Genomic DNA, 20,218 nt, shown 5'->3' on the forward strand with positions numbered 1-20,218 from the left:
CGCCCCAAAAGAGAGAATGTGTGTGCGGGGGTTGGGGATGGAGTGGGGGCGAATGAGAGTGAAAGGGAGGCCGTCAGGGAGGGGATGGAGGGGAGGCAGTGTGGAATTCCCCCCTCTGCTCCGGCCGCTAGATTTACAACCTCAAGGCGCGCGTGGATATTACTTTTCATATCACGAATGGGGAATTGTGTTAATGTCTGCCGGAACTCATTCTGCCGGTGCGTCACGTGCAGAGAGGGGAGGGGTGGGGCGAAAGGGGGAAATACGACTACATTTTTATAAGCTTTTGTCCCTACTCCTTTCGGGGAGGTGCGAGCCGGGGTCTCGGGTCAGACCCCTGCTACAATATTCTCTCGACCGTTGCTGCAATTTCGAAAATGAAGAGGGTCCATGGGGGAGGGGGGGGGGCGGAGTGATGAAACGCGAGCGGCAAGGAGCTTGTTGAAGTGCGAGGTGTTTCGTGACCCGTTGGGCTTGTGCTGTTGCAGTGTCGGTGATGAAGCCCCAGGAGACGTTCGACAACACCCTGGAGTCCATCAGCAGCAGCAGCGCTGCCGCCAACGCCGCCCTCCGCGGCCGCCCCGTCGAGGCCGTGGTGCTGCTGGCCGCCGTGGGCTGCGTGCTGCGGCGCCCGTAGAGACTCGTCTGCTCAGGCTGTCGGCACTCCTCACGCGCTGCTGCGCGGTGTGCGGCCCGGGCGCGGGCCATACCGCGGTACGGCGGCAGGGCGGAAGCGGCCCGGGCCCGCACACCCCCTGTCCCCGCATTGCGCTTGTTTGTAAATAGCGGAAGGGAAGCGACGGGGAGGGGACGTCACGGGGATGTCCCGGGACACCGTTGTCGAGCGGATCTCGCGCTCTGCTCGGTTTTGTACGCTTGTCGTTGTCCCCTTGCTGGAAACTGGGGAGGCGAATGCGAGGCCGTCTCCGTTCAGTCGGAGGAGGTCCGCTTTCATTTTTCTTATGGATAATACATATAAGCTGTAACATTTTAGGCTGAGCTATTTATTGAGACCTTTAGGTAATTGTCTGTCGTGATGTCGATTGATAAGGACATAAGGATTTGTTGTCTTCGTGTAATTACTGCCTGCCTAATATCTGAAGGAATTGTAGACCTGTTCCTGTTCAATTTTCAGTGACTTGTTAAAATATTGCATAGTCACATGTATATGTCCTGTCGTTGTCTTGTGAATAGGATTTTTTTATTATTTTTTTCCAGTCTTATCCTTGAACCGAATTAGGTTCAACTTCTGTAGTCATCTCTAAATATCCTTCGCATTGACTGGGCTGAAATAAATCTATATTGTGTTCTAGTGTCGGTAGGCATTGCGTTTTTCATGACAATGTTGATAAAAGACTCTCTTAAGCTATAGTGTAAAAATAAATCTACTATTGTAAAGATGAAAATGCTGTATATTTTCGCAATTTGGTTGATGAAATTGTGTATGGGTGTGTGTGAGTGTGTGTGTAATGTGTAACGTAAGGTTTATGTGTGCCTACTGTACAGAAAATGTTTTATATGTTAAAATGGTAATTAAATTTTGTTGATAATTTTTATTGTTATGGATAATGTGTGAGTGTATAGATCTTATATGTAAACCTTAAAAAAGGTCTTACTGCTGCTTTTGGTGGTTGTTAATAATGTACTTGCTATTTTTGTGAATGCAAAACTGATGTATTGTAAGGTAAATGAACCACTCAGTTGTATTGCTCAATCAGAAAATTGCCTGTTACAATCAGAAAATTGTATCATTAAGGATTCCACAGAACGGCGATTACGTAAGCGTTCATAATTCAAGAAAATTGTAAAAAATGTCTAGGCCTAATGTAAAGCATACATAAAGTTTTGTGGTATCTCTTTATGGTTTTGTATCAAACTTTGGGCTTTCTGTTAAACCTTGCCAGAGGGGTATACTGTTTACCTTCATCAAAAAGAGTGAAGTGTTTCCACCCTTAAATTGTGTGCAATTTACAGAGTTGCATTTATCAAAATCTTTTTTCCAGTTGTCCCTTATCATCTTATGTGTGGCTCCCGCATTTCTTTTTTTTCTTTTCCTGGATCCATTAGTAATACTGTCACAGCCCCAAAACAAGTATCAAGGTTGGATGGTTTACAGGTGTAATTTATGTGGTATTTCTAAAATATCCTGTAGAATTTATGACCTGTTGAGGAATTGTACCTGGAACAAGTTAGGGAGCGTCTAGCGACAACCATCTCTTATCTGTTTTTGATTAATTGTTGTGAAATGGCAGTAATGGCATAATATCTGTATCCATTGACCATGGTTACTTCTGCCTTGAAAAAATAACTGGGCTTCTTCAGAAGCTGAATCTTTACTAAAGCTGGTATGACAATATTCTGAACCGAAATCGGACTTAACACGTAGCATCATGAATAAGATTACATTGACCAATAGATGAAATTGATTCCATGTTTTCATAAGTCCTTCACATTTTACACGCTGTCTAGTTTTTGTCCTGGTAGGAGAGTCAGCAACCTCAAAATGCAGAGCAACAGTGCCAAAGTCACGATGTTTATTTATACATAACTTTGTCTCTTTCTTCCTTCATCCAATTAAAAGAGATAGAGCTATCTCATTGCACGACAGTCTACCAGTGCACAAGCTTTCTAGCCACTTGCTATGTCTCTTATTGTGGTTACAAGTAAGTGGATAAAGAATAAGATTTTACTAAACTATGAAAATGCAATGATAACCATGTGCCACTGACGTGTAATGCTTTTGGGGGTTGACTTGAAGCAGTTTCCTGTCAATTAGCTGCAAACTACTCTGTCATAATTTTCTTAGCACTAGCTTTGTTATGCAAGTAGTCTATTTGAAAATACCCTTAAGGTTATGCCTAATTACAATATGAATCAAATCTAAGAGCAGTCAACAAATTTCTGTTATTACATTTCTTTGTTTCCAATAGCTCTTGCTGATTTGTAACATTTCTGACTCTCCTTCAATTATTTGCCTAGCATTGGGTACTGAAATGACAAGCTCTGTTATGTTTATTGCTTGGATTGAAAACTTTTGTGTTTGTGGATTAAAGGCTCAACCCTTCAAAAATCTTAATATTCTGACCTACATAAAAATAAAAAGTGTTTTTTTTTTTTTGTTACATTAAATTGATTTAAACTGTTAGAGGCCAGCCTGCACTCGTTTCTTAAGGTGTTACATATATCTTTTGGACAGCTTAATTTAGTGTGCGTAACAGCTATTATGTGTGTGAACGAGTTGTATAGTTGTGCTTCGTGAACCAAGCGCCCACATGTCTTCCTCTCTCGTCTACGACGTCTATTATTATTATTACTAATTAATTAATAAAATATTGGTAGAAAACCCTGATAAACGTTTGCTGTCACACATCCCACTCATTTTCAAACTTTTAGTAAATTTCATGCCTCTTTTTTCTAGATAGTATCTGTGGATTGGTTTCCTGCTTGTACGTAATCCAGCAGATCTAGCTGTGTCTCCAAGTGGTGCTATGTGACAGCAAGTGTTTGCCAACGGAGTTGAGTTTGTAAGTCTCTGTGCTTTATGTTGTGTGCCACTAAGGGTGACTTCTGCCTATTGTCTTTGACTAACCAATCCTTCAAATTTTAAGCAAAGAAATACTGTAATTAATTATTAAATCAATAGATTTTTTTTTCTAAGTTATAATACAACTTTGCCTTTTATTAAAAAATTGTGAATGTTTCAATGTGAAAAAACAGTATGTTTACCTCTAATGGATTTTGCTTGTTTTGTCACCCTTATGCAGACAAACCAACAACGATTGTTCTGGAATAAAATATTAACAAGAAAGTAAAAAAAGATGTTATCTACGTACTTTCTTTGAATATAAAATATAGACATTGTCTCTAGCATGCAGTTGTGAATTTTATTTTGTCACAATCTAACAAAGAAGATATTGTAAGCAGTCAGCACCTTACCTTAAACAGAAATACTGCCATCCCTGAAACTGGTTTTCTCAATCCACACATTCAGCAGTACAGATGCATTTTTCCCAATGCCTTGAGCCCTCACAATATTTGCAACAATATCATCCTTATCATATTTCAGGAGAAGTCCTTCACCTCCATATCCTTGAGAAACTTCATGGTAATTAGTGTGCTGAGAAAAATGAAATACAGTTTATGTAAAATACTATGGTCATTATACAAGACATTAGATCCATTTATAGAAGACTCAGCTCTATTTACCAAGAGTTTGCAAGCCACTGAGCTGTTAAACATGGGCTGCTGCTCTCTAAGGATCTGAGTCCACCCAGCATCATTTCCAACAACTGAAATAACATTTGCTCCAAAACGTTTCATTGTATCTATCTCAGCCACGCTATAGCCACATGAGCCATCTCCCCAAATTATCCAAACTTCACTGTCTGGCCTACACAGTTTAGCTCCGAGCGCAAAGCCACCACCAACACCAAGAGTTCCGAATGCACCAGGATCGAGCCATTGTAAAGGGCCACGAGGTCTGTAATTGGAAGATTTATATTAATGAAATGTAAAAAGTTTACAGACTAAAGGAAACAATATTGTGAGCTAAGTACGGTACTCTAATACTACATACTACAGTACCTGAGAATGTAAGCACCAGTAGCAACAAAATCTCCACCATCATTTACAAGTATAGCATTGTCAGGTAAAAGCTTATCAAGTTCATAGAAGAACTTCATGGGATTGATATGCTGATCAGTAGGTTGCAGTGACATCTGAGAAAAATAATATACAGGAATCAAGATTACAAGAAAATTCAACTTGTCTGTTGTAGTTCTTCTTATAGCTATGAGGGATTCATTTACCTGCATATTACTCTTTTCCTTGGCAGTTTCTCTTTCTGATATCTCTGAGAGCCACTCCTTGTCAACATTCAGTGACCCTTGCAACATTTCAGCCATTTCCACAATGAATGTTGCAACATCAGCAAGGACAGGAACAGTTGGTTTCCAGTACACATCTGAATTCTAGAAGAAATCAACAGATGAGAGCCCTGTGCTGTTACATTTTATGAACAAAAAAAACTGGGTTTGCTTTCCATACTTTCCATAGCTGTTCCTTGTTGCGGTTTACACAAATAATTTTAGCAGATCGAGGTATTGATCTGCCATACTGAAGGCGGAAGTCACAGACACTTCCTGCCAGGATTACAAGATCAGCACGCTTCAGAGCATTGCCACGTTGATGCCTGAACTGGATCTTGCTCTTTGTGCCTAGGAGGCCCCTCGCCATTCCACCAAGGAAGGTAGGTATGCCTAAAGATTCGACAGCTTTCTGGAGGCGTTCTGCTGGAACTGGCGGTAGAGTAGCTTGACTTCCAATGATGAGAAGAGGCTTCTTTGACCTGGAGAGAAGCTCAGCACATCTCTGCACTAAACCATAAATGGTACACAGTGAGAAAGGGACAATAAACGGGATATATAGAGAACTTTTTTTTTTTTTTTTATCCTTACAGTTTTCTGGAGTTGGCATCGGAATGCTAGGTGGTAAAGGAGATATCTCCTGCTTGTCCCAAGCTCCAGCAAATATATTCTGAACATAGTTCTTCAGGAACCTATTGTTAAATAATATTAAGTTTCAAATTTGTACTTAAGTATACAACAACTTTCAAATTTGCTACAAACCAATGAACAGCTGTGGCTTGAAGTCCCTTTGGCTTACTTGCTCCTAGAACTTCTTTGTTGACCATTGCAAAGGGATACAAGACATCTATTGGAAACTCCACAAATACAGGGCCTTGATGACATACAAAAAGTTGATTAGCTAGATTACAAATATTTTCTCTTCAGTGTGAATCTACATCACTGTCACATCCTCAAACTACCTGGTGTGCCAGACTGTGCTTCACAGATTGCTTTTCTCAAGGTTGGAGCAATATCTCTTACACATTTTACAGTGGAACAAGATTTACAAATTGACTTAAACAAAGAAATTTGATCAATATCTTGAAGAGCGCCTCTGCCTTTCAGAATTGTGGCTGCTGCTCCTCCTGCAAAACGACAAATTGTTATCAATGGTTCTAAAAGCTGTTACTGATATGAAGAAAATTTGAACTAATTTACCAATCAGGAGTAAAGGAGATTCTGCCATTTGGGCATTTTTAACAGCTGTAATTGTGTTTGTGAGTCCTGGACCGGCAGTAACTGCAGCCACTCCAATGGTTCCTGAAAGACGAGCAACTGCATCTGCAGCAAATACAGCAGATACCTAAACCAAGAGTTATTAGTGATAGTTTAAAATATCTGAGTGGTTTTGAGGGGGAAAAAACATACATGTATAAGTTACCTCATGTCTGGTATCAACAACTTTAATTCCTAGTTTCTCTGCCGCAACTAGTATTGGTGATATGTGACCTCCAACAAGAGTAAAAATAAATTTAACTCCATGGCTTTTAAGCACATCAGCTACAATCTCCCCTCCATGTTTCGTTGACTCTTCATGAACCTGAAAAATTGAAACAACATAGAAAAAAATATTCATCAATAGAATTGATTTTACAATATAATCCGTACTCACAGGGTGGGTCCAGATGAAGAGTAGATTAAAAAATTTCAGGAATGCAACGACTAGCCCTAGGAATACAAGACCAGCACCTCCCAGAAGAAAACACGAACAACAGATATCCATCATACATGTAAATGAACCAATTGAGAGATGAAGTACAAAAGTTTTAGCTGATTCTAAATTTCTGGTATGGGGATCTAGTATGGGAATCTAGCTAGGCTTCCAGGTAGATATCTCTAAGTATGCCTAAAGACATGTTGCCAATCCGAACCCGACACCGATCACAAGATAGGATAACCGAATCGTGAAGTTGGTCCAAGTCCAAAGGTATCAATGTGATTGCCTCGGTGTTGGTGAATTATCATCAAGGTCATAGAACTTGTTATAATCCCCCTTGAAATTATCAGCTTTGGAAGTACTGACACCTGTTTCTGCTTCTGCTTCACGCTGATTTCTCATTGTTTACAGTCATCATGTTTTCGTATAGCCTCTCTTATGATTCATTCAATCGCAATCAGTACTATGGGGAAGCCATCTTAATTGCAATATGGTTGCACATACCAAAGTGTTATGGCGAGGACGCATTCCTGAGTCCTGAGCAAGCAACAACAATTTTAGATCCGCTGTACTCGGCATGGGTTGAAATGAAAGAAGATAAGGGAAGAACTCCTTTGCGCATCATACTCAACAATTTTTTGAATCACATTGAAAAGTTGGAGTCTTTACGGTCACCAGATGATAGTTATGAGAAAGAGTTTCAGGTTGGTTGTTGTCAAAACCTTTAGTGTGTCAACATAGGGTGACATTCCTCTTCTTTGTTTGACTTAAACTTGTTACCGGCCTTCTAATTTTCAATTTTACCGGTACTTCCTTGTACTATTTGTTTTAACTCACCCACACAACCCAACATTTTAATTTTAAAATCATAAATAGGGACTTAATTCCGGTGGCAAAGCTATGGAACTAGGTTAGACGACGCCGTTCTCTCGCGAACGATCAAAACACAGATGCCACAGGTGGTTGCGTTAATAAAAATTTCTCCGCTAGCTGTATTTCGAATTTTTTCTCAAGCTGTGAATATTATTTTTTTGTTTTAAAATGTTGTGTAGTTCAGGTATTATCTAAGATGCCTTAATTTGAAAACATATAATGTACATATTTTAAGATATTGAAAATATCAGAGAATGCTACAATGAGTGCTGTAATACTTTTCTGTTTCTAACAGGACCTCAAATTATTTAGCGAGAATCTGAAAGGGCAGAAACTTTATTCAAGTGGTGTTGGAGAAAAGGAAATAAATAGGAAAAAGAATCGCTACAAAGACATTTTGCCTTGTAAGTTTTATCCCTCATCAAACTCATTGGATTTCAGTCAAATTTTTTCAATTTTGAAATTCCTGAAATTTTCTTACAGTTGACTTTAGTCGAGTCGTGCTAAGCGAATATGTCGGAACTACGGGAAGTGACTACATCAATGCCAATTTCATTAGAGGAGCAAGTGGGTCTCCAGCCTACATTGCAAGCCAGGGGCCCCTTGCTCACACTGTCAATGATTTTTGGAGAATGGTTGTTGAGTGTGAAGTGCATGTCATCATTATGGCTTGCAATGAAGATGAAGCTGGCAAAGTAAACTAAATATTCATTGATTGACTTATTAATTTTATATGTATACCCATTTTTAATCATACTTGTTTTTCTTTATCTCATCAGCACAAATGTGAAAAGTATTGGGTAGATCGTGAGGGAGAAGTAAAACAATTTGGAATGGTGCGCATTCGACTAATTCAAGGAAGTGATGTCTGTCCTGATTTCTCTGTGCGTACTATTAAGCTTGAGTACACCAACAAAGATAGCACAATAGGTATGGCACTTTATTGTACCAATATTATTAAATAATTGCCATCATGAAATAGTTGCTTTTCAATATTGCAAACTCATGTAAATTTTATTTCAAAACAGAGGAACGTACTGTGTGCCAGTTTCATTACTCAGCGTGGCCAGACCATGGTGTTCCCCCTTCTGTTCGACCATTGCTTGACATGGTTCGTTTAGTAAGAGATACCCAAGCTTCTGAAACACTACCCGTCCTTGTCCATTGCTCTGCTGGCTGTGGACGCACAGGAACAATATGTGCCATAGATTATGTTTGGGGTTTACTTCGTGCTGGTGTATGTAGAGAATTTTTTTTAACTATCTCACTTTTAATTTGATAAATCAGATTTTCACAGTTGTAACCCTTAATCCATTTTATAATAATTTTTTTTTTTAGAAATTGACCAAGGATTTCAGTCTTTTCACTCTTGTACGAGAAATGCGAAGACAACGTGTTGCTATGGTGCAAACAACTGAGCAGTATATATTGGTGCACCGAGCTGTGAGAGAACTTTTCAAAGAGCAGCTCCGTGTTATAGATTCTCATCCATATGAGAATATAGATGTTGATGGCATTCTTGTACGCAGTAAGGGTGATGAAGAACCACTTTATGAATCTGTGCGCACCATAGAAGAACCCAAAACTATAGGTTTGCATATAGCTGTGATTTGTGATTTTATTTACTTTTAATTTTTGAGTATTGTCTCATACTCTTAGTATTTTCTCCTGTTATAGGTAACAAATCAATTACAACAGATGATGCTTCTCCTGCCCCACCACTTCCAAGAAAAAATCGTATTCATATGGCAGCTTCTAAACATGAAAAGGAAGTGGAAAATCAAACCCAGAAACAACGTAACAGTCAAGGGGGTCCTGTTGGTATTGCTAAATTAAAGGCCATGTTTGAGCGTAGTCCTGTAGCTCGTAGTCAGTCACTTGGAAGAAGGCAGGCCTCTAATCCTGTTCCAGTAGTTACTCCACCATGTCCTGCCCTCCCAATCAAAAGAAGCAAATCACTACGCATCATTGGAAGTGGAGAGAGGCATAAACTTTCTGTTTTGGCTCAGCAGTCATCTAAGACATCTCCCTCAAATGGATCAAGTAAATCTAGTTCACAAGCTATAAGATCCAAAGCAATTCCAGGTGCTATTTTGAGGAGACGAAGAAGTTTTGAATCAGAAAACAGTCCTAAACCAATTCGCCATTCTTTACACTTGGATGATGATGGCCGAAAGTTACTGCAGGACTGCAAAGATTTTCTTTCCAGATCTGTTGATTACACAGGTGAAGGGTGTCAACGCACTGATGGTATTGTTAGTGGTAAAGGAATCAGAGAAAGAAGAGACAGCTTTCGGCAGGCCATCTCAAAGACTACAGAGCATCCAGTGGACAAGATCTCAACTAATGGAAATTCTGTTCTACCAAATCATGCTTCTCCAAAAAACCCAGAAACTGCTGATGAAGTTGATGGTCCAATAATGCACCATATGAAATATAAATCTAATGCAAATGATCAGGATGAGGTTGATGCTATCCAGTCTAATGTGATTGTTGTAAAACGTGATCGTTCATCCCCAAAGGTGGATCTTTATGTTAAAGGGCTCACAGGAGAAACAATATCGTCAAACTCTAATCATCAAAATGAGAATGGCTGTGATCCTTTTAAACAATTTGGTGTTATATGGAACCGAGCTGCTACATCAATTGATTTGAAAAGTAATTTACGGAACAGTGATATGAGTTTGCAGGAATTAAAGTCATGTCTGAGGAGAGAGGGTACTGCTCATGAACTCAAGGCCAGGAAAAGTGATGGTATTCAAAATGTCTTACCTGTGAAGCCATATAAGTCTTTAGACAGAGTTCCTAAGAAGGATGAACGCATTGAAATCCTACCAACTCCAGCAGAGTGGAGACATCCTCCTATTACCAATTCTCTGAGTAGCCCTCATCGCTCTCCTCAAACCACCGTGGACCGAAGAAACCCATTGACTGTTCCAAACAGTCCTCATAGATCACCTCAGACAACTGTGGATCGAAGGAACCCACTGCCAAACATGCCCAGTCCACATCATTCACCTCAAGCTACAGTTGATAGAAGGCATCCTCTGCATGCTTCTTCAAGCCCTCATCGGTCTCCTCAAACTACATTTGATCGAAGGAATCCTCTGCCAAGCCCTCATCAATCTCCTCAAGCAACGGTGGACCGCAGAAATCCCTTGAGTTCTCACACAAGTCCTCATAGTTCTCCACAAACCACTGTTGACAGGAGAAATCCACTCTCAGCTGCAACCAGTCCACACATTTCTCCTCAGACGACTGTAGACCGAAGAAACCCCTTAAGCTCTCATTCAAGCCCTCATAGTTCACCACAGACAACAGTGGATCGACGGAATCATTTGAATCAACTGACAGGTGCTCTTATGTCTAGTGAAATATCGTCAATCAGTGCTAGAAACCATGCTGGTGTGTCACAACATTCCCCTCAGACTTCTGTGGATAGAAGGACTTCTAACACGGGTCCACAAATTTCACCCCAAACCACTGTTGATAGGAGGGCTCCAGTGAGTGTTTCTTCAAGCCCCCATATTTCTCCCCAGACAACAGTAGATAGAAGAAATTTGTTGCTCCCTAATAGCAACATTGCAGTTCCTCCACCTGCGCCTCAGCTGCAAATGCTCGTGAGTTCAGGGCACATAATCAATGGTCCTATCACAACTCAACCATCTCACCCTGCTCCTGTGCCCTCAAATGGTCATGGTCCCATGAGATCTCCCATGCCTGCTGAGCATCAAAATTTGCCACGAAGCTCTAATTCTCCTCAGCATCGAGTAAATGCCCATCACCCTGGAGGAGCTGGTGGCAAGGAGGCCTATAGTTACGGTATGTATTTGATGATTACTCTGAGCTAAGGCAGTCAAATCTTCCTATTTGTCCTGTACCTTTATCTCCACTACTCTTCTATTGTGCAGGACTTGTGGCTAGTGTTCTTCGAAGAGGTTCACAAGATGACCTAGCGCTGTGTGTCTCCGGTAATAGTGTTATTTCTCCCAAAGCTGTTGCTAATAACCAACGCCCAAGTGCCCCACCTCGTATTAAGAGACATGCAAGTGTTGTTCTACCAAGGAAAAACAGTGGTGGGTTTAGCAAGGCTCCTCTTTCTGATTAATCTTTTTTTATGTTCTTGAGTTAATCCTTTTATTTTTCTATTTAAATGTTTAGGGAACAAAGAAATAGCAAGTTCTTTGAATCAGAGTACTCCTCCTGTAAGTTTCTTCTCTCATTTTGTGATTCAATTTCATGTTGTGCTGTCACTTTCTACCATTGCTCACTGATTGTGTTTCAGGTTGATCCAAAAAGATGGGCTGCAAAAGGGACACCAAATTGTACAAAGAAAATGGTGGCTTATCCTCCTGGGCACCTTCCTCCCACAGTTCCATCGCCATCTGTACAGGCAACGCCCAGCCAACCCTCTGGGTCAAAGGCAGCAACAGGAGGACAAACTCCAAGCTCCTCAAAGTCCAAAATGTGTAAGTTAAATAAATTACCAAAAATAAAATAATCCTTGATTTTTATTTTTGTATTATTTGACTTATGTATATAGTATTTTGTTCCTTAAAAGTGAGGCTGATATTTCTTTTTATTGTACAAATATATTTCATTTATCCATCCAGCCCCCAAGAAATCTGCAGCTAGCAGTTTAAGCCGAGCTTTAGGAGCTCTACAGTTGCGTCGATCTGGGGCTTCAACTACAACTGCTTCTTCATCCTCAGCAGTAGGCCCTAAGGGCAGCACAGAGACAGCTTTGATAGCTGAGAGACCAAACACAAAAGCTACCCCTCCTTCAAAAAATACGACTTCTTACCCTACACCTGTGGTAGCACCTACTATGGTTATTAATCCAGGAAAAACTATACTCCCTACTGGTATGTATTTTAAAAATACTGAGATGTAATTAAATTTTGTGTGGTTATGACGTGCTTGCAATCTGAATGACGTCTTTAAATTGTTGCAGGTATCATTGATGATGGCAGTAAAACTCTTCCACCGCAAGAACATTTGGTGAGAAGTACAGCATCAATGCCTATTAGCTCAGGTCTTCAAATGCAAACTAGCTACCCACCTCACTCTCACACTCATGTGCAGCCTCTTTCTCAGTCTCATTCCCACCCCCACCCTCACCCTCACCCTCATGCTCACTCACATCCTCGACCCCATACCCACCCCATCTCAGCCCCTCACCATCCCTCTCCCCAGCCATTCCAGCATCGTCATCCATATCCTGCCCCGCGTCAAACTTCACCACATCATACATACCCTCACATGGCACACCAACATCCAAAGACTCACAAAAAACAGCAGTATCTTTGACGAGCTCAGCAGTTATCAAAGAAATCTTCAGGAATTCCAATCTTCATTATTGTCTTCTTTTCTGCACTTATTGTCCAGTCCATGCGGTAAGTGACAGTGTCATTGAAAGCTACTTATGTCTAATATTAGGTAGTGTTGTTCTCTAGCTCAATAACTTGAATTCCACTGAGAGATATGATGGGTTGATTAAATGCTCGGTAGATAGTAAGAGTAGGGAAAACATATGTATTATTTTTTAATGAAATTGAGGGTAAGTTCTAAATATACCCTTCTAATTGTTGTCATTTGATAAGAGTAAAGTGAAAATGAAGTGATGTCATGGTGTTTGTGATATGAATGTATTTGTAAATAGATACTGTATGTGAAAATATTGGATGAAGTGTGTTTGAAGACTAGATAGATTGATATCAAACCAAGAAACATTTAACATTCCATATTCCATATAATTTAACCATTAGCTCTATTTTCTTGTTTGTTATTTTAGTGTTGCTATTGCAATCCAAGTAGGCTCTCTAAAATAGTGAGTACAGTTCTCCTAAGGTGACTGTTTCTCTTGATGTTTTAATTTAAGATTTAAAGATGGTTCGAATGTCATCCAATTGATACAATTGATATTGTATCAAGACAAAACGTTTTATGTCTAAGTCACAAATGAACTGACCTCAGCTAGCAAGTTACATTTAAGTCAGGTGTGATCAGATCCTTTGTGACTTCAAATGTATTGTTTGTTTTTTTAGCAATTTTGCTAACAGTGAACTTGTTTTACATTTTACAAATAGAAGCATCTATTTTTTGTACTTCTTTTAAACCAGTGATTTTATTCTTCCCCTTCATTTAAATTTGTTATTAAGCATGGTCTCCTAAATTTAAGAGAGGTGAGAAAGATTGTTGAAAGGGTTTTATTTTTATGAAATAACCTTAAGTGTTTGAAACCGTATTGTAATGTTCCAGCATAGTGTGTTCTTTTCACTTCCTGTACTAGTGGATCATTTACTTCTAATTAATTATGTATGACTACTTTTAGAAAAACTGGATAAATTCCAACTTTTAGATCATTGAATCTGTGATAGAGTGGTCTTTTTGAATTCAGATCTACCCTAGTTAAATTATAGCATTTGCAATATATACTGTGTTATTTTATTTTCATCGTTAAAGGATTTGTGATCACTTTATCACTTGATAATTGTGCAATGATTTTATTTTTAAGCTGTGTTTAACAAATGCTGATCTTTGTCCAATTGCATTTTGGTTATGAGCAGTATCCTGTAATAAGTATTGTTCCAAAAAAAATTCTCTTTAATCCACAACCTCTGTTTGCTTTTTGAAAACCGTTTTATTGGGATATGCAAGGCAATTCAGAGAATTGCACTGCAGTATATAAGCATTTACTGAATCTTGATACTATTCCAAAAGATACCAGCTATCCCCAGTGAATCCTTGAATACATTTTTGACTAATACCTGACACATTCCATTTTGTTAACTGAATGCATCTGCATATGTGTGTACGTAATTTCCAAGGCAGACAATAGACTACCAATCGTAGATTGTAGCTTCTTTGTGTCGTTAAAGAATAAAGTATTATTAGTAAAATTCGCAAATGTTTTACACCCCTCACATTTCAAAGTCGTCTTTGATATTCCATTTGGTATCACGCTGTTTTACTGTAAGAAACTAATTGCCCGTAATGTGATCCTCCAGAAACTACGTCCACCATTCGCCGTCATTAAGCCACAAAGATCAGCCGATGCAAGCTATCATAGCCCCTGATAGGTGGGCAACATCTTGTCTGCAATGCTTGCGTGTACTGCGGGCTGGCCTACCACGAGTCTCACAGGCGCCGAGCTAACGCAGTTTGTCGAATGAAACCACGTCCCTGTTTGTAGCTACAGCCGACAGTGTCAGCTTAAACTGAACCCCTGACAAGCCGAAAGGGCCTGGATGCATCTAAACTAACACAGAGAGATGTTGCTGTGGTGGTAGCCGGACTACTAGCTGCCATGGGTCCACGCGACGGGAAGGGCGGGGCTGTAGAAAAATGTGGCCAATGCGTTGCGAGGGGTAGAGCTACTAGCCTACGGCCGCCCCCGGAGACAAGAGCGGACTTCCGTCGAGCCCCGCCCCCCGGGTCACAAGCACGCGCGTGAAACTGGCTCAGCTCAGAGCGGGGACGGGTCGCTCACTGGGTTTGCCTATACCCTCCAGGCGATCTCACGCGCACATCGCCAACCAGGACTACTCCTATGAACACGGAGCCCAAGGACACATACACCTGTGCAAATTTGGAAGAAATCGATGTCCTTTGAATTTGAGCCTCCTCCACAGCGGGGATGGAGCCAACAAGCCATAGTGCTAGGGGCGAGGAGGGTTGTAGGAGGGGGAAGGGGGTAGATTTCGAGTCAAGGTCTGCGACGATGATGGGGGAGGCCGCCCCGGCCGGCTGCGCCCCGGTGGCCGACAAATCAAGTCGGTAATGGGGGCGATATAAGGGGCGGGAGGGCGTCCCGGCGGAATGTTTGATGATGCGATCCCCGCCCACCGCGGAGTCACTGAGTGAAGGGTTGGGGGAGCGGCGACCAGACCGGAGGCCTGGCCGGGCCAGTCGCGACGGGAGGGGTGGCAACGGAAGGCAGGAAAGTAAGGTCTGCTCGGAGACCGCCTCGGATTTGTCCCGGGATCAAATATTTATTCATTTACGTTTGTCGCAAAAACATTCCGAACGTTTCTGGGTGGGGGGCAGGATGGTGCTCTCGCTGGCCACCACCTCCCTCAAGACCGTCGGCATCTGCCTGTGCTCGCCGCACTGCCTGGACACGCCGGGCCGCGGGGCCGCGCACGCAGAGCACGCTCACGGCCGGGCCTTCCGCGCCTACTCCAGGCTGTGCACCGTCCTGGCGGCATTGCTCACGCTCGCGTCCCTGTTCACGCTCTGCGTCGACTCGGCCGACTTCGAGGTACGCGGATGATGCTTGCTGAAAAAGAAAAGAAAACCTACTTCCTACTTGTGATGCTGATGCTGCCGGTGGAGGTTGCAGGAGGTGACAGACGGCTTCATCAACTTCTGCTCGCTCTACACGACCTGGGTGTACATCCGCGTGTGGCGCGGCCGCGGCGCCGACCTGCACCGCCTGCTCACCGCCCACCAGCGCTTCCTGGACCGCTACAAGCGCATGTGGCGGCGCGACGCCGAGCAGAGCCGATTCCTGCACGCCATGGTCTGCTGCACGTAGATACAGTATTTTTAAAAACAAAATTTTGAGGGTGCTTTACATGGAAATTTCAGGGGAATTTTCACTTTTTTAAAAAGAGGCAAAAACATTTTTTAGTGAGAAGTCTTTTTGAAGCAGATGACACATTTAACGTTTTAAAAATTAAACAACACAATACGATGTACCATGTAGGCCTACTGATTAGTTAAATGTGTCAGCTAGCGCGTACGGCCGGGAGTAGTAAGGTAGGCGGCATCTCCCCACCATTCCGTACTTTACGGCGCACGGCTGTGGCGTTCCTCCCGCCAGGCCTCCCCACCCTGCCCTCTCCAATTCTCCCCCTCCACTGCGGAACGCAATCAATAATAGCCGGATCAGCGACACTGATAAATTTAGACACTACTTCTCCAGGGGGGGATAGTGTCTTCACAACTCTGGGGCTCGGATCCGAGGTTCATGAGTCACTCGGTGGGGATCGCTGATTGCAGTTCCGGCTCGACATGATGTTCACGATGAGCCTGCTGTGCACCATCCTGGGCCTGGTGGCGCTCGTCATCCTGCAGTCGTGTGTGTCGCTCGTGCCACCACTGCCGCCCGTGCCGCGCCTCATCTACGCGCCGCCGCCCGCCGAGGGCGAGCTGGACCCGCTGGCCGGCTCCAGGACCCTGCGCTTCGCGCTCGTCCTGCTGTTCCAGAGCCCCGCGCTCGTCTGCTGCGGCATCCCGTTCGCCGCCCTGTCCGCCATCCACTTCGCACTCAACACGCACGGCATCTACCTCATGCGGTGGGTCTCCGCTCTATCCCCCCCCCCCATCGCAGTAAGGGATCATCCATAGAGTGCGTCTGTCATTCACCGTTACGAACCTCTGCCAAGTTCAAACCTTTGCAAGCTCTCATAGCGCCTGTTAGGTAGGCAACATCTTGCCTGCAGGGCATGCATGTACTGCGGGCTGGCCTACCCCATGTCTCGCGGGCGTCGAGCTCCAGTAATTGGCCTAATGAATCTGTCTGTGATGTACAGACGTACTTTCTGGACGATTCCGAAGCGGAACGAAATAGAAAACTGCATGAGATGCTGTGAGCGGATACGCGCGCAATTTGTGCTACACTGGGGGCAATCCATCGCCATCGCCCCTTCCGACTTTCAACACCGCCTGGCTGAGGAGGGTGGGGAATTTGTAACTTATACGAAAAGACAAGCCTGCTTTGCTCGCAGGTGCCTGAAGCGATCGCTCGAACTGGCGGGCGACGACCTCGAGGGAAGGTGGAGGCGGCCCTGGGGAAGTCGCAGCCCAGTGGACGTGATCGTCAAGCAGCACCAGCACATCCTGGAGTGAGCTATGAGAATGGTGCATTGAGAGACAGGGCGTGTCACCTTGGGATTTTTTTTTTCAAGGGTTTTACATAAGTGGGTGGTCACCGCAAATGTGCTTTTTTTCTGTTTGAAAAAAATAATTGTGGAGATGATATTGCCCACAGTATGCTGCACACTAACAACAACATATTCGCGAGGCCCATCACCGAGCGCCTGGCCATTACATACATCCTGCTGGGGCTCACGGCGTACTGCCTGTCCACGGTGAGCGCACGCGATTGGTAAGTTGAAGGAGTGAGTTCCAGAAAACGACAACATAATACTACCCTACCCACTCCTTCAACTCACCTTAAGCGCGCCCATGCAAGAGTGAGGCTGAAGGATTATCCAGAAAGTACGTCTGTCATTTACCTTTACGCACGACCCTGTCAAGTTCAGCAGTTCAGACTTCGCAAAGGTCTCATAGCGCCTGGTGGGTAGGCAACATCCTTCCTGCAGTGTATGCGTGTGCCGCGGGTTGGCCTAACCCAAGTCTCGCAGGCGCCTGGCTGCCGGCATTGGCCGAATGATTCTGGAGAAAACGGACGTAATTTCTGGATAATCCCTGAAACACATGCACGATCTTGCAGCAATCATGATCAAATTGGCACGTACGTCAAATCATATCGCGTAATTCTCTCGATCCCTGCAGAACCCCCTGGGTGACGTCAAGGTCCCCATCATCGCCTTCTTCATGATCGTCAGCCTCCTCTTAATGGCCGTCCTCAGCGACCTGCTCAAAGACGAGGTGGGTTCTTCTTGAGGAGCTAGATCAGTTCAGGTCATAACGCCGCGCCGCCAGGCGTCTGCCGCCCATCGGTTGGGCCAGCTCCGCGCGCTCATAACTATCATGAGAGTGGGCCCGATGGGCTGGGGCTCGCCAGGCGCTAGAGGTGACGGTACAGCAGGACAGGTGAACCTGCTGAGCTGAATCCAAGGCTGAGCCTCTCTCCTGCCGCAGTGCGGGTCCGTGCAGGAGGCCGTGTGGCGGTGCGAGTGGGAGACGGCGGGGCGGCAGGCGCACAAGAAGCTCATCCTGCTGACGGCCAGGGTGCAGCGATACAGCCTGGACGGCCTGGCCGCGGCCGGGCTGCAGGAGCGCATCAGCATGACCACCTTCGCGCAGGTCATGAAGTCGTCGGTGTCCTTCCTGCAAGCGCTGAGGAACTTCCACTAGCGCGGCGCCGCCGCCAGAGGAGCCGCCAGGGTCGAGTAGAAAAGAGATTCACTGTTTCTAAAAGCAGATGATACCTTAAAACACTTAACATAAATATACATAGGTAATATTAAGGTGTCGGATATTTTTTTGTAAATAGTTAAAATTTATTATTTCAAATATATCACACGATTTAACATTAACAATAACAGCAGTCACAAGGTAATTAGTCTTTACGGTAAATGCGCGGGAGATCGTTCGGCGTTGTTCGACGCGGTCCGGTCCTCGTAGGCGGAGAGGCTGTGCGCCGCCACGTCGGGCGTGTTGTTGGACGCGACGGCCGGCCGGCCCTCCAGCTCGGCCACCACCTGCTCCAGCGTCTTGCCCCTGGTCTCGGGGATCACGAAGTAGGTGAAGAAGGCCGTGAGCACGCCCGCCACGGCGAAGCTGAAGTACATGACGACCGCGCCGGCGGACTGCGTGGCGGGGACCAGGAACGGTTAGAAACAACGTGACGGATAAAAACACGACGACGCAATCGGTGCGACACACTCACGTTGTATATCTTGGACACGAGGAAGGTGAAGATGGTGAGCGAGATGTTGACTCCCGACACGGCCAGGCCCTTGACGCTGGTGGGGAACACCTCGCCGGGCAGGATGTCCGGGACGGGCCCCATGCCCAGGGCGTACGCCACGGCGTACACCACCAGCCCCAGGAGCGGCACCCATGTCAGCGAGGAGCCGTCCGCGGCGGCCGCCTCGCTCTCTGAAATAAAAGAGGGAGTCCGTGAGCATGACACTCCGGCGCAAGCGCACGCTGATGCGATTACGTGATGCATGCGTTGCCTGTAGGCGTTCGACGGGAAATTTGAATTTTTGCAAGTACTGGGGAAAAAAATTAAAAAAACAAAACATGACGATTCCAATTTTTTACATATTTTCCAGCTCAACAACTGAATCCACCTGCAAAGTTTTGTTCAAATTTGAATACTTGCCTGGGAAGAAGTGGAAGTAGAGGCCGTTGGAGGTCATGCTGGCGGCCACCACGATGGAGGACAGAATGAGGAGCGGCCTGCGCCCGAGCCGGTCCATGAGCAGCAGGGGCGCGAACGAGGCCACGAAGAGGACGGCGCCGATGATGGCGGGCCCGAAGTTGGCGAGGTTCTCCGGCAGCGTGGTCGAGGTGTAGGCGATGACGGCCGAGAGGCCGGACAGGCGCTGCAGCGCGCCCACCACCACGGCGATGAGCAGCGCCTTGCGCGCGCCGCCGGTGCGCACCATGCCCACGCAGCCGCACTGCAGGTCGCTGCCCAGCGCCAGATCGGCGCGCATCGACTCCTCCAGCGGCACCAGCTCGCCGGCCACGTCGTCGCGGCCGCGGAGCCGCTGCAGCGACTGCCTGGCCAGGTCGGGCCGGCCGCGCATCAGCAGGAAGTAGGGGCTCTCCGGCATCGGGAAGAAGCACGCCAGGAACAGGAGGGTGACGGCCAGGCCGCAGTAGGCCAGTGTCGTGTACTCGGTCGGGTACAGGTAGCCGATCACGTCGGCCAGCAGCACGCCGAGGAAGAGCATGGCCTGCGTGAGCGAGGAAGCGCTACCGCGGAAGCCCGGCGAGGCGATCTCGCCCCAGTACATGGTGTTGACGGTGAAGACGGTGCCGCCGCCCATGCCGGCCAGCAGGCGCGCCGCGTACAGCAACTGAAAGTACGGAATAAACAATATACTTTTACGGGGGTTTTAATTGAATTTTC

General features: G+C 44.9%; 6 protein-coding genes across 18 annotated transcripts in view; 4 read left to right on the forward strand and 2 right to left on the reverse strand.

Annotated features, from left to right (window-relative positions):
* LOC113208343 (hemicentin-2-like) overlaps positions 1 to 3,874 on the forward strand; it is a 158,181-nt gene extending 154,307 nt beyond the window's left edge. For both annotated transcript variants that reach the window (XM_052267043.1, XM_052267042.1), the window contains exon 6: positions 489 to 3,874. In XM_052267043.1, coding sequence (XP_052123003.1) covers positions 489 to 637 — 149 coding nt within the window. In that variant the 3' untranslated portion in view covers positions 638 to 3,874. The remainder of the gene's footprint in view (positions 1 to 488) is intronic.
* Positions 3,625 to 6,942, reverse strand: LOC113208279 (2-hydroxyacyl-CoA lyase 2). 2 transcript variants are annotated; one of them, XM_026425223.2, is made up of 12 exons: positions 6,520 to 6,941; positions 6,289 to 6,447; positions 6,066 to 6,210; positions 5,828 to 5,992; positions 5,628 to 5,739; positions 5,457 to 5,557; positions 5,047 to 5,375; positions 4,809 to 4,970; positions 4,585 to 4,718; positions 4,207 to 4,480; positions 3,937 to 4,117; positions 3,625 to 3,784 (listed from the first exon to the last, which is right to left on the reverse strand). In XM_026425223.2, the coding sequence occupies exons 1-11, from the start codon at positions 6,631 to 6,633 to the stop codon at positions 3,938 to 3,940; spliced, it is 1,875 nt and encodes a 624-aa protein (XP_026281008.2). In that variant the 5' UTR covers positions 6,634 to 6,941; the 3' UTR covers positions 3,625 to 3,784; position 3,937. The 2 variants fall into 2 exon arrangements, with proteins under 2 accessions (XP_026281008.2, XP_052122995.1); XM_052267035.1 differs by lacking the exon at positions 3,625 to 3,784 and having other exon boundaries at positions 3,859 to 4,117; positions 6,520 to 6,942.
* Positions 6,943 to 6,965: 23 nt separating this feature from the next.
* The window catches only part of LOC113208281 (arginine-glutamic acid dipeptide repeats protein), an 18,867-nt gene continuing 5,614 nt past the window's right edge, over positions 6,966 to 20,218 (forward strand). Inside the window, exons 1-12 of one of the 8 annotated variants that reach the window (XM_026425226.2) lie at positions 6,966 to 7,268; positions 7,733 to 7,841; positions 7,921 to 8,132; positions 8,217 to 8,367; positions 8,466 to 8,674; positions 8,776 to 9,028; positions 9,115 to 11,259; positions 11,349 to 11,513; positions 11,599 to 11,642; positions 11,723 to 11,906; positions 12,051 to 12,302; positions 12,392 to 14,341. In XM_026425226.2, coding sequence (XP_026281011.2) covers positions 6,981 to 7,268; positions 7,733 to 7,841; positions 7,921 to 8,132; positions 8,217 to 8,367; positions 8,466 to 8,674; positions 8,776 to 9,028; positions 9,115 to 11,259; positions 11,349 to 11,513; positions 11,599 to 11,642; positions 11,723 to 11,906; positions 12,051 to 12,302; positions 12,392 to 12,747 — 4,368 coding nt within the window. In that variant the 5' untranslated portion in view covers positions 6,966 to 6,980 and the 3' untranslated portion in view covers positions 12,748 to 14,341. Of the gene's footprint in view, positions 7,269 to 7,732; positions 7,842 to 7,920; positions 8,133 to 8,216; positions 8,368 to 8,465; positions 8,675 to 8,775; positions 9,029 to 9,114; positions 11,260 to 11,348; positions 11,514 to 11,598; positions 11,643 to 11,722; positions 11,907 to 12,050; positions 12,303 to 12,391; positions 14,342 to 20,218 lie in introns of those variants that run through there. The other 7 variants (XM_052267032.1, XM_052267030.1, XM_052267028.1 and 4 more) reach the window with 7 other exon arrangements.
* Positions 15,348 to 18,599, forward strand: LOC127749317 (uncharacterized). Of its 3 annotated transcripts, XM_052267037.1 has the most exons (8): positions 15,348 to 15,383; positions 15,487 to 15,700; positions 15,775 to 15,972; positions 16,444 to 16,739; positions 17,172 to 17,288; positions 17,435 to 17,534; positions 17,962 to 18,057; positions 18,271 to 18,599. In XM_052267037.1, exons 2-8 carry the CDS (start codon positions 15,488 to 15,490, stop codon positions 18,484 to 18,486), a joined length of 1,236 nt encoding a protein of 411 aa, XP_052122997.1. In that variant the 5' UTR covers positions 15,348 to 15,383; position 15,487; the 3' UTR covers positions 18,487 to 18,599. The 3 variants fall into 3 exon arrangements, with proteins under 3 accessions (XP_052122997.1, XP_052122999.1, XP_052122998.1); XM_052267038.1 differs by lacking the exon at positions 15,348 to 15,383 and having other exon boundaries at positions 15,473 to 15,700; positions 15,782 to 15,961; XM_052267039.1 differs by lacking the exons at positions 15,348 to 15,383; positions 17,962 to 18,057 and having other exon boundaries at positions 15,453 to 15,700.
* Positions 15,353 to 20,218, forward strand: part of LOC127749313 (uncharacterized) — a 13,434-nt gene continuing 8,568 nt past the window's right edge. The window contains exon 1 of the mRNA XM_052266998.1: positions 15,353 to 15,388. The gene's annotated coding sequence lies outside the window, so the exon portion shown is untranslated. The remainder of the gene's footprint in view (positions 15,389 to 20,218) is intronic.
* On the reverse strand, positions 18,611 to 20,185 carry LOC113208345 (facilitated trehalose transporter Tret1-2 homolog). 2 transcript variants are annotated; one of them, XM_052267040.1, is made up of 3 exons: positions 19,463 to 20,185; positions 19,022 to 19,233; positions 18,611 to 18,941 (listed from the first exon to the last, which is right to left on the reverse strand). In XM_052267040.1, the coding sequence occupies exons 1-3, from the start codon at positions 20,133 to 20,135 to the stop codon at positions 18,699 to 18,701; spliced, it is 1,128 nt and encodes a 375-aa protein (XP_052123000.1). In that variant the 5' UTR covers positions 20,136 to 20,185; the 3' UTR covers positions 18,611 to 18,698. The 2 variants fall into 2 exon arrangements, with proteins under 2 accessions (XP_052123000.1, XP_052123001.1); XM_052267041.1 differs by having other exon boundaries at positions 19,022 to 19,229; positions 19,459 to 20,185.

This window comes from Frankliniella occidentalis, unplaced genomic scaffold (genome assembly GCF_000697945.3).
Source record: "Frankliniella occidentalis isolate FOCC.00 unplaced genomic scaffold, Focc_3.1 Scaffold45, whole genome shotgun sequence".
Taxonomy (NCBI): domain Eukaryota; kingdom Metazoa; phylum Arthropoda; class Insecta; order Thysanoptera; family Thripidae; genus Frankliniella; species Frankliniella occidentalis.

Bases quoted from the DNA above. Each gene is read 5' to 3' on its own strand.
- LOC113208345 (XM_052267040.1), bottom strand. From the start codon at position 20,135: ATGGGCGGCGGCACCGTCTTCACCGTCAACACCATGTACTGGGGCGAG. The intron at 19,234-19,462 runs GCAAGTATTCAA...CTTTTATTTCAG, and splicing joins CTACTTCCACTTCTTCCCAG to AGAGCGAGGCGGCCGCCGCG. The intron at 18,942-19,021 runs GTGAGTGTGTCG...CCCGCCACGCAG, and splicing joins TCGTGTCCAAGATATACAAC to TCCGCCGGCGCGGTCGTCAT.
- LOC127749317 (XM_052267037.1), top strand. From the start codon at position 15,488: ATGGTGCTCTCGCTGGCCACCACCTCCCTCAAGACCGTCGGCATCTGC. The intron at 17,289-17,434 runs GTGAGCTATGAG...TATTGCCCACAG, and splicing joins CAGCACCAGCACATCCTGGA to TATGCTGCACACTAACAACA. The intron at 18,058-18,270 runs GTGGGTTCTTCT...CTCCTGCCGCAG, and splicing joins GCGACCTGCTCAAAGACGAG to TGCGGGTCCGTGCAGGAGGC.
- LOC113208279 (XM_026425223.2), bottom strand. From the start codon at position 6,633: ATGATGGATATCTGTTGTTCGTGTTTTCTTCTGGGAGGTGCTGGTCTT. The intron at 6,448-6,519 runs GTGAGTACGGAT...TCAATTTTTCAG, and splicing joins TCTTCATCTGGACCCACCCT to GTTCATGAAGAGTCAACGAA. The intron at 4,971-5,046 runs GTATGGAAAGCA...GATTTCTTCTAG, and splicing joins ACAAGGAACAGCTATGGAAA to AATTCAGATGTGTACTGGAA.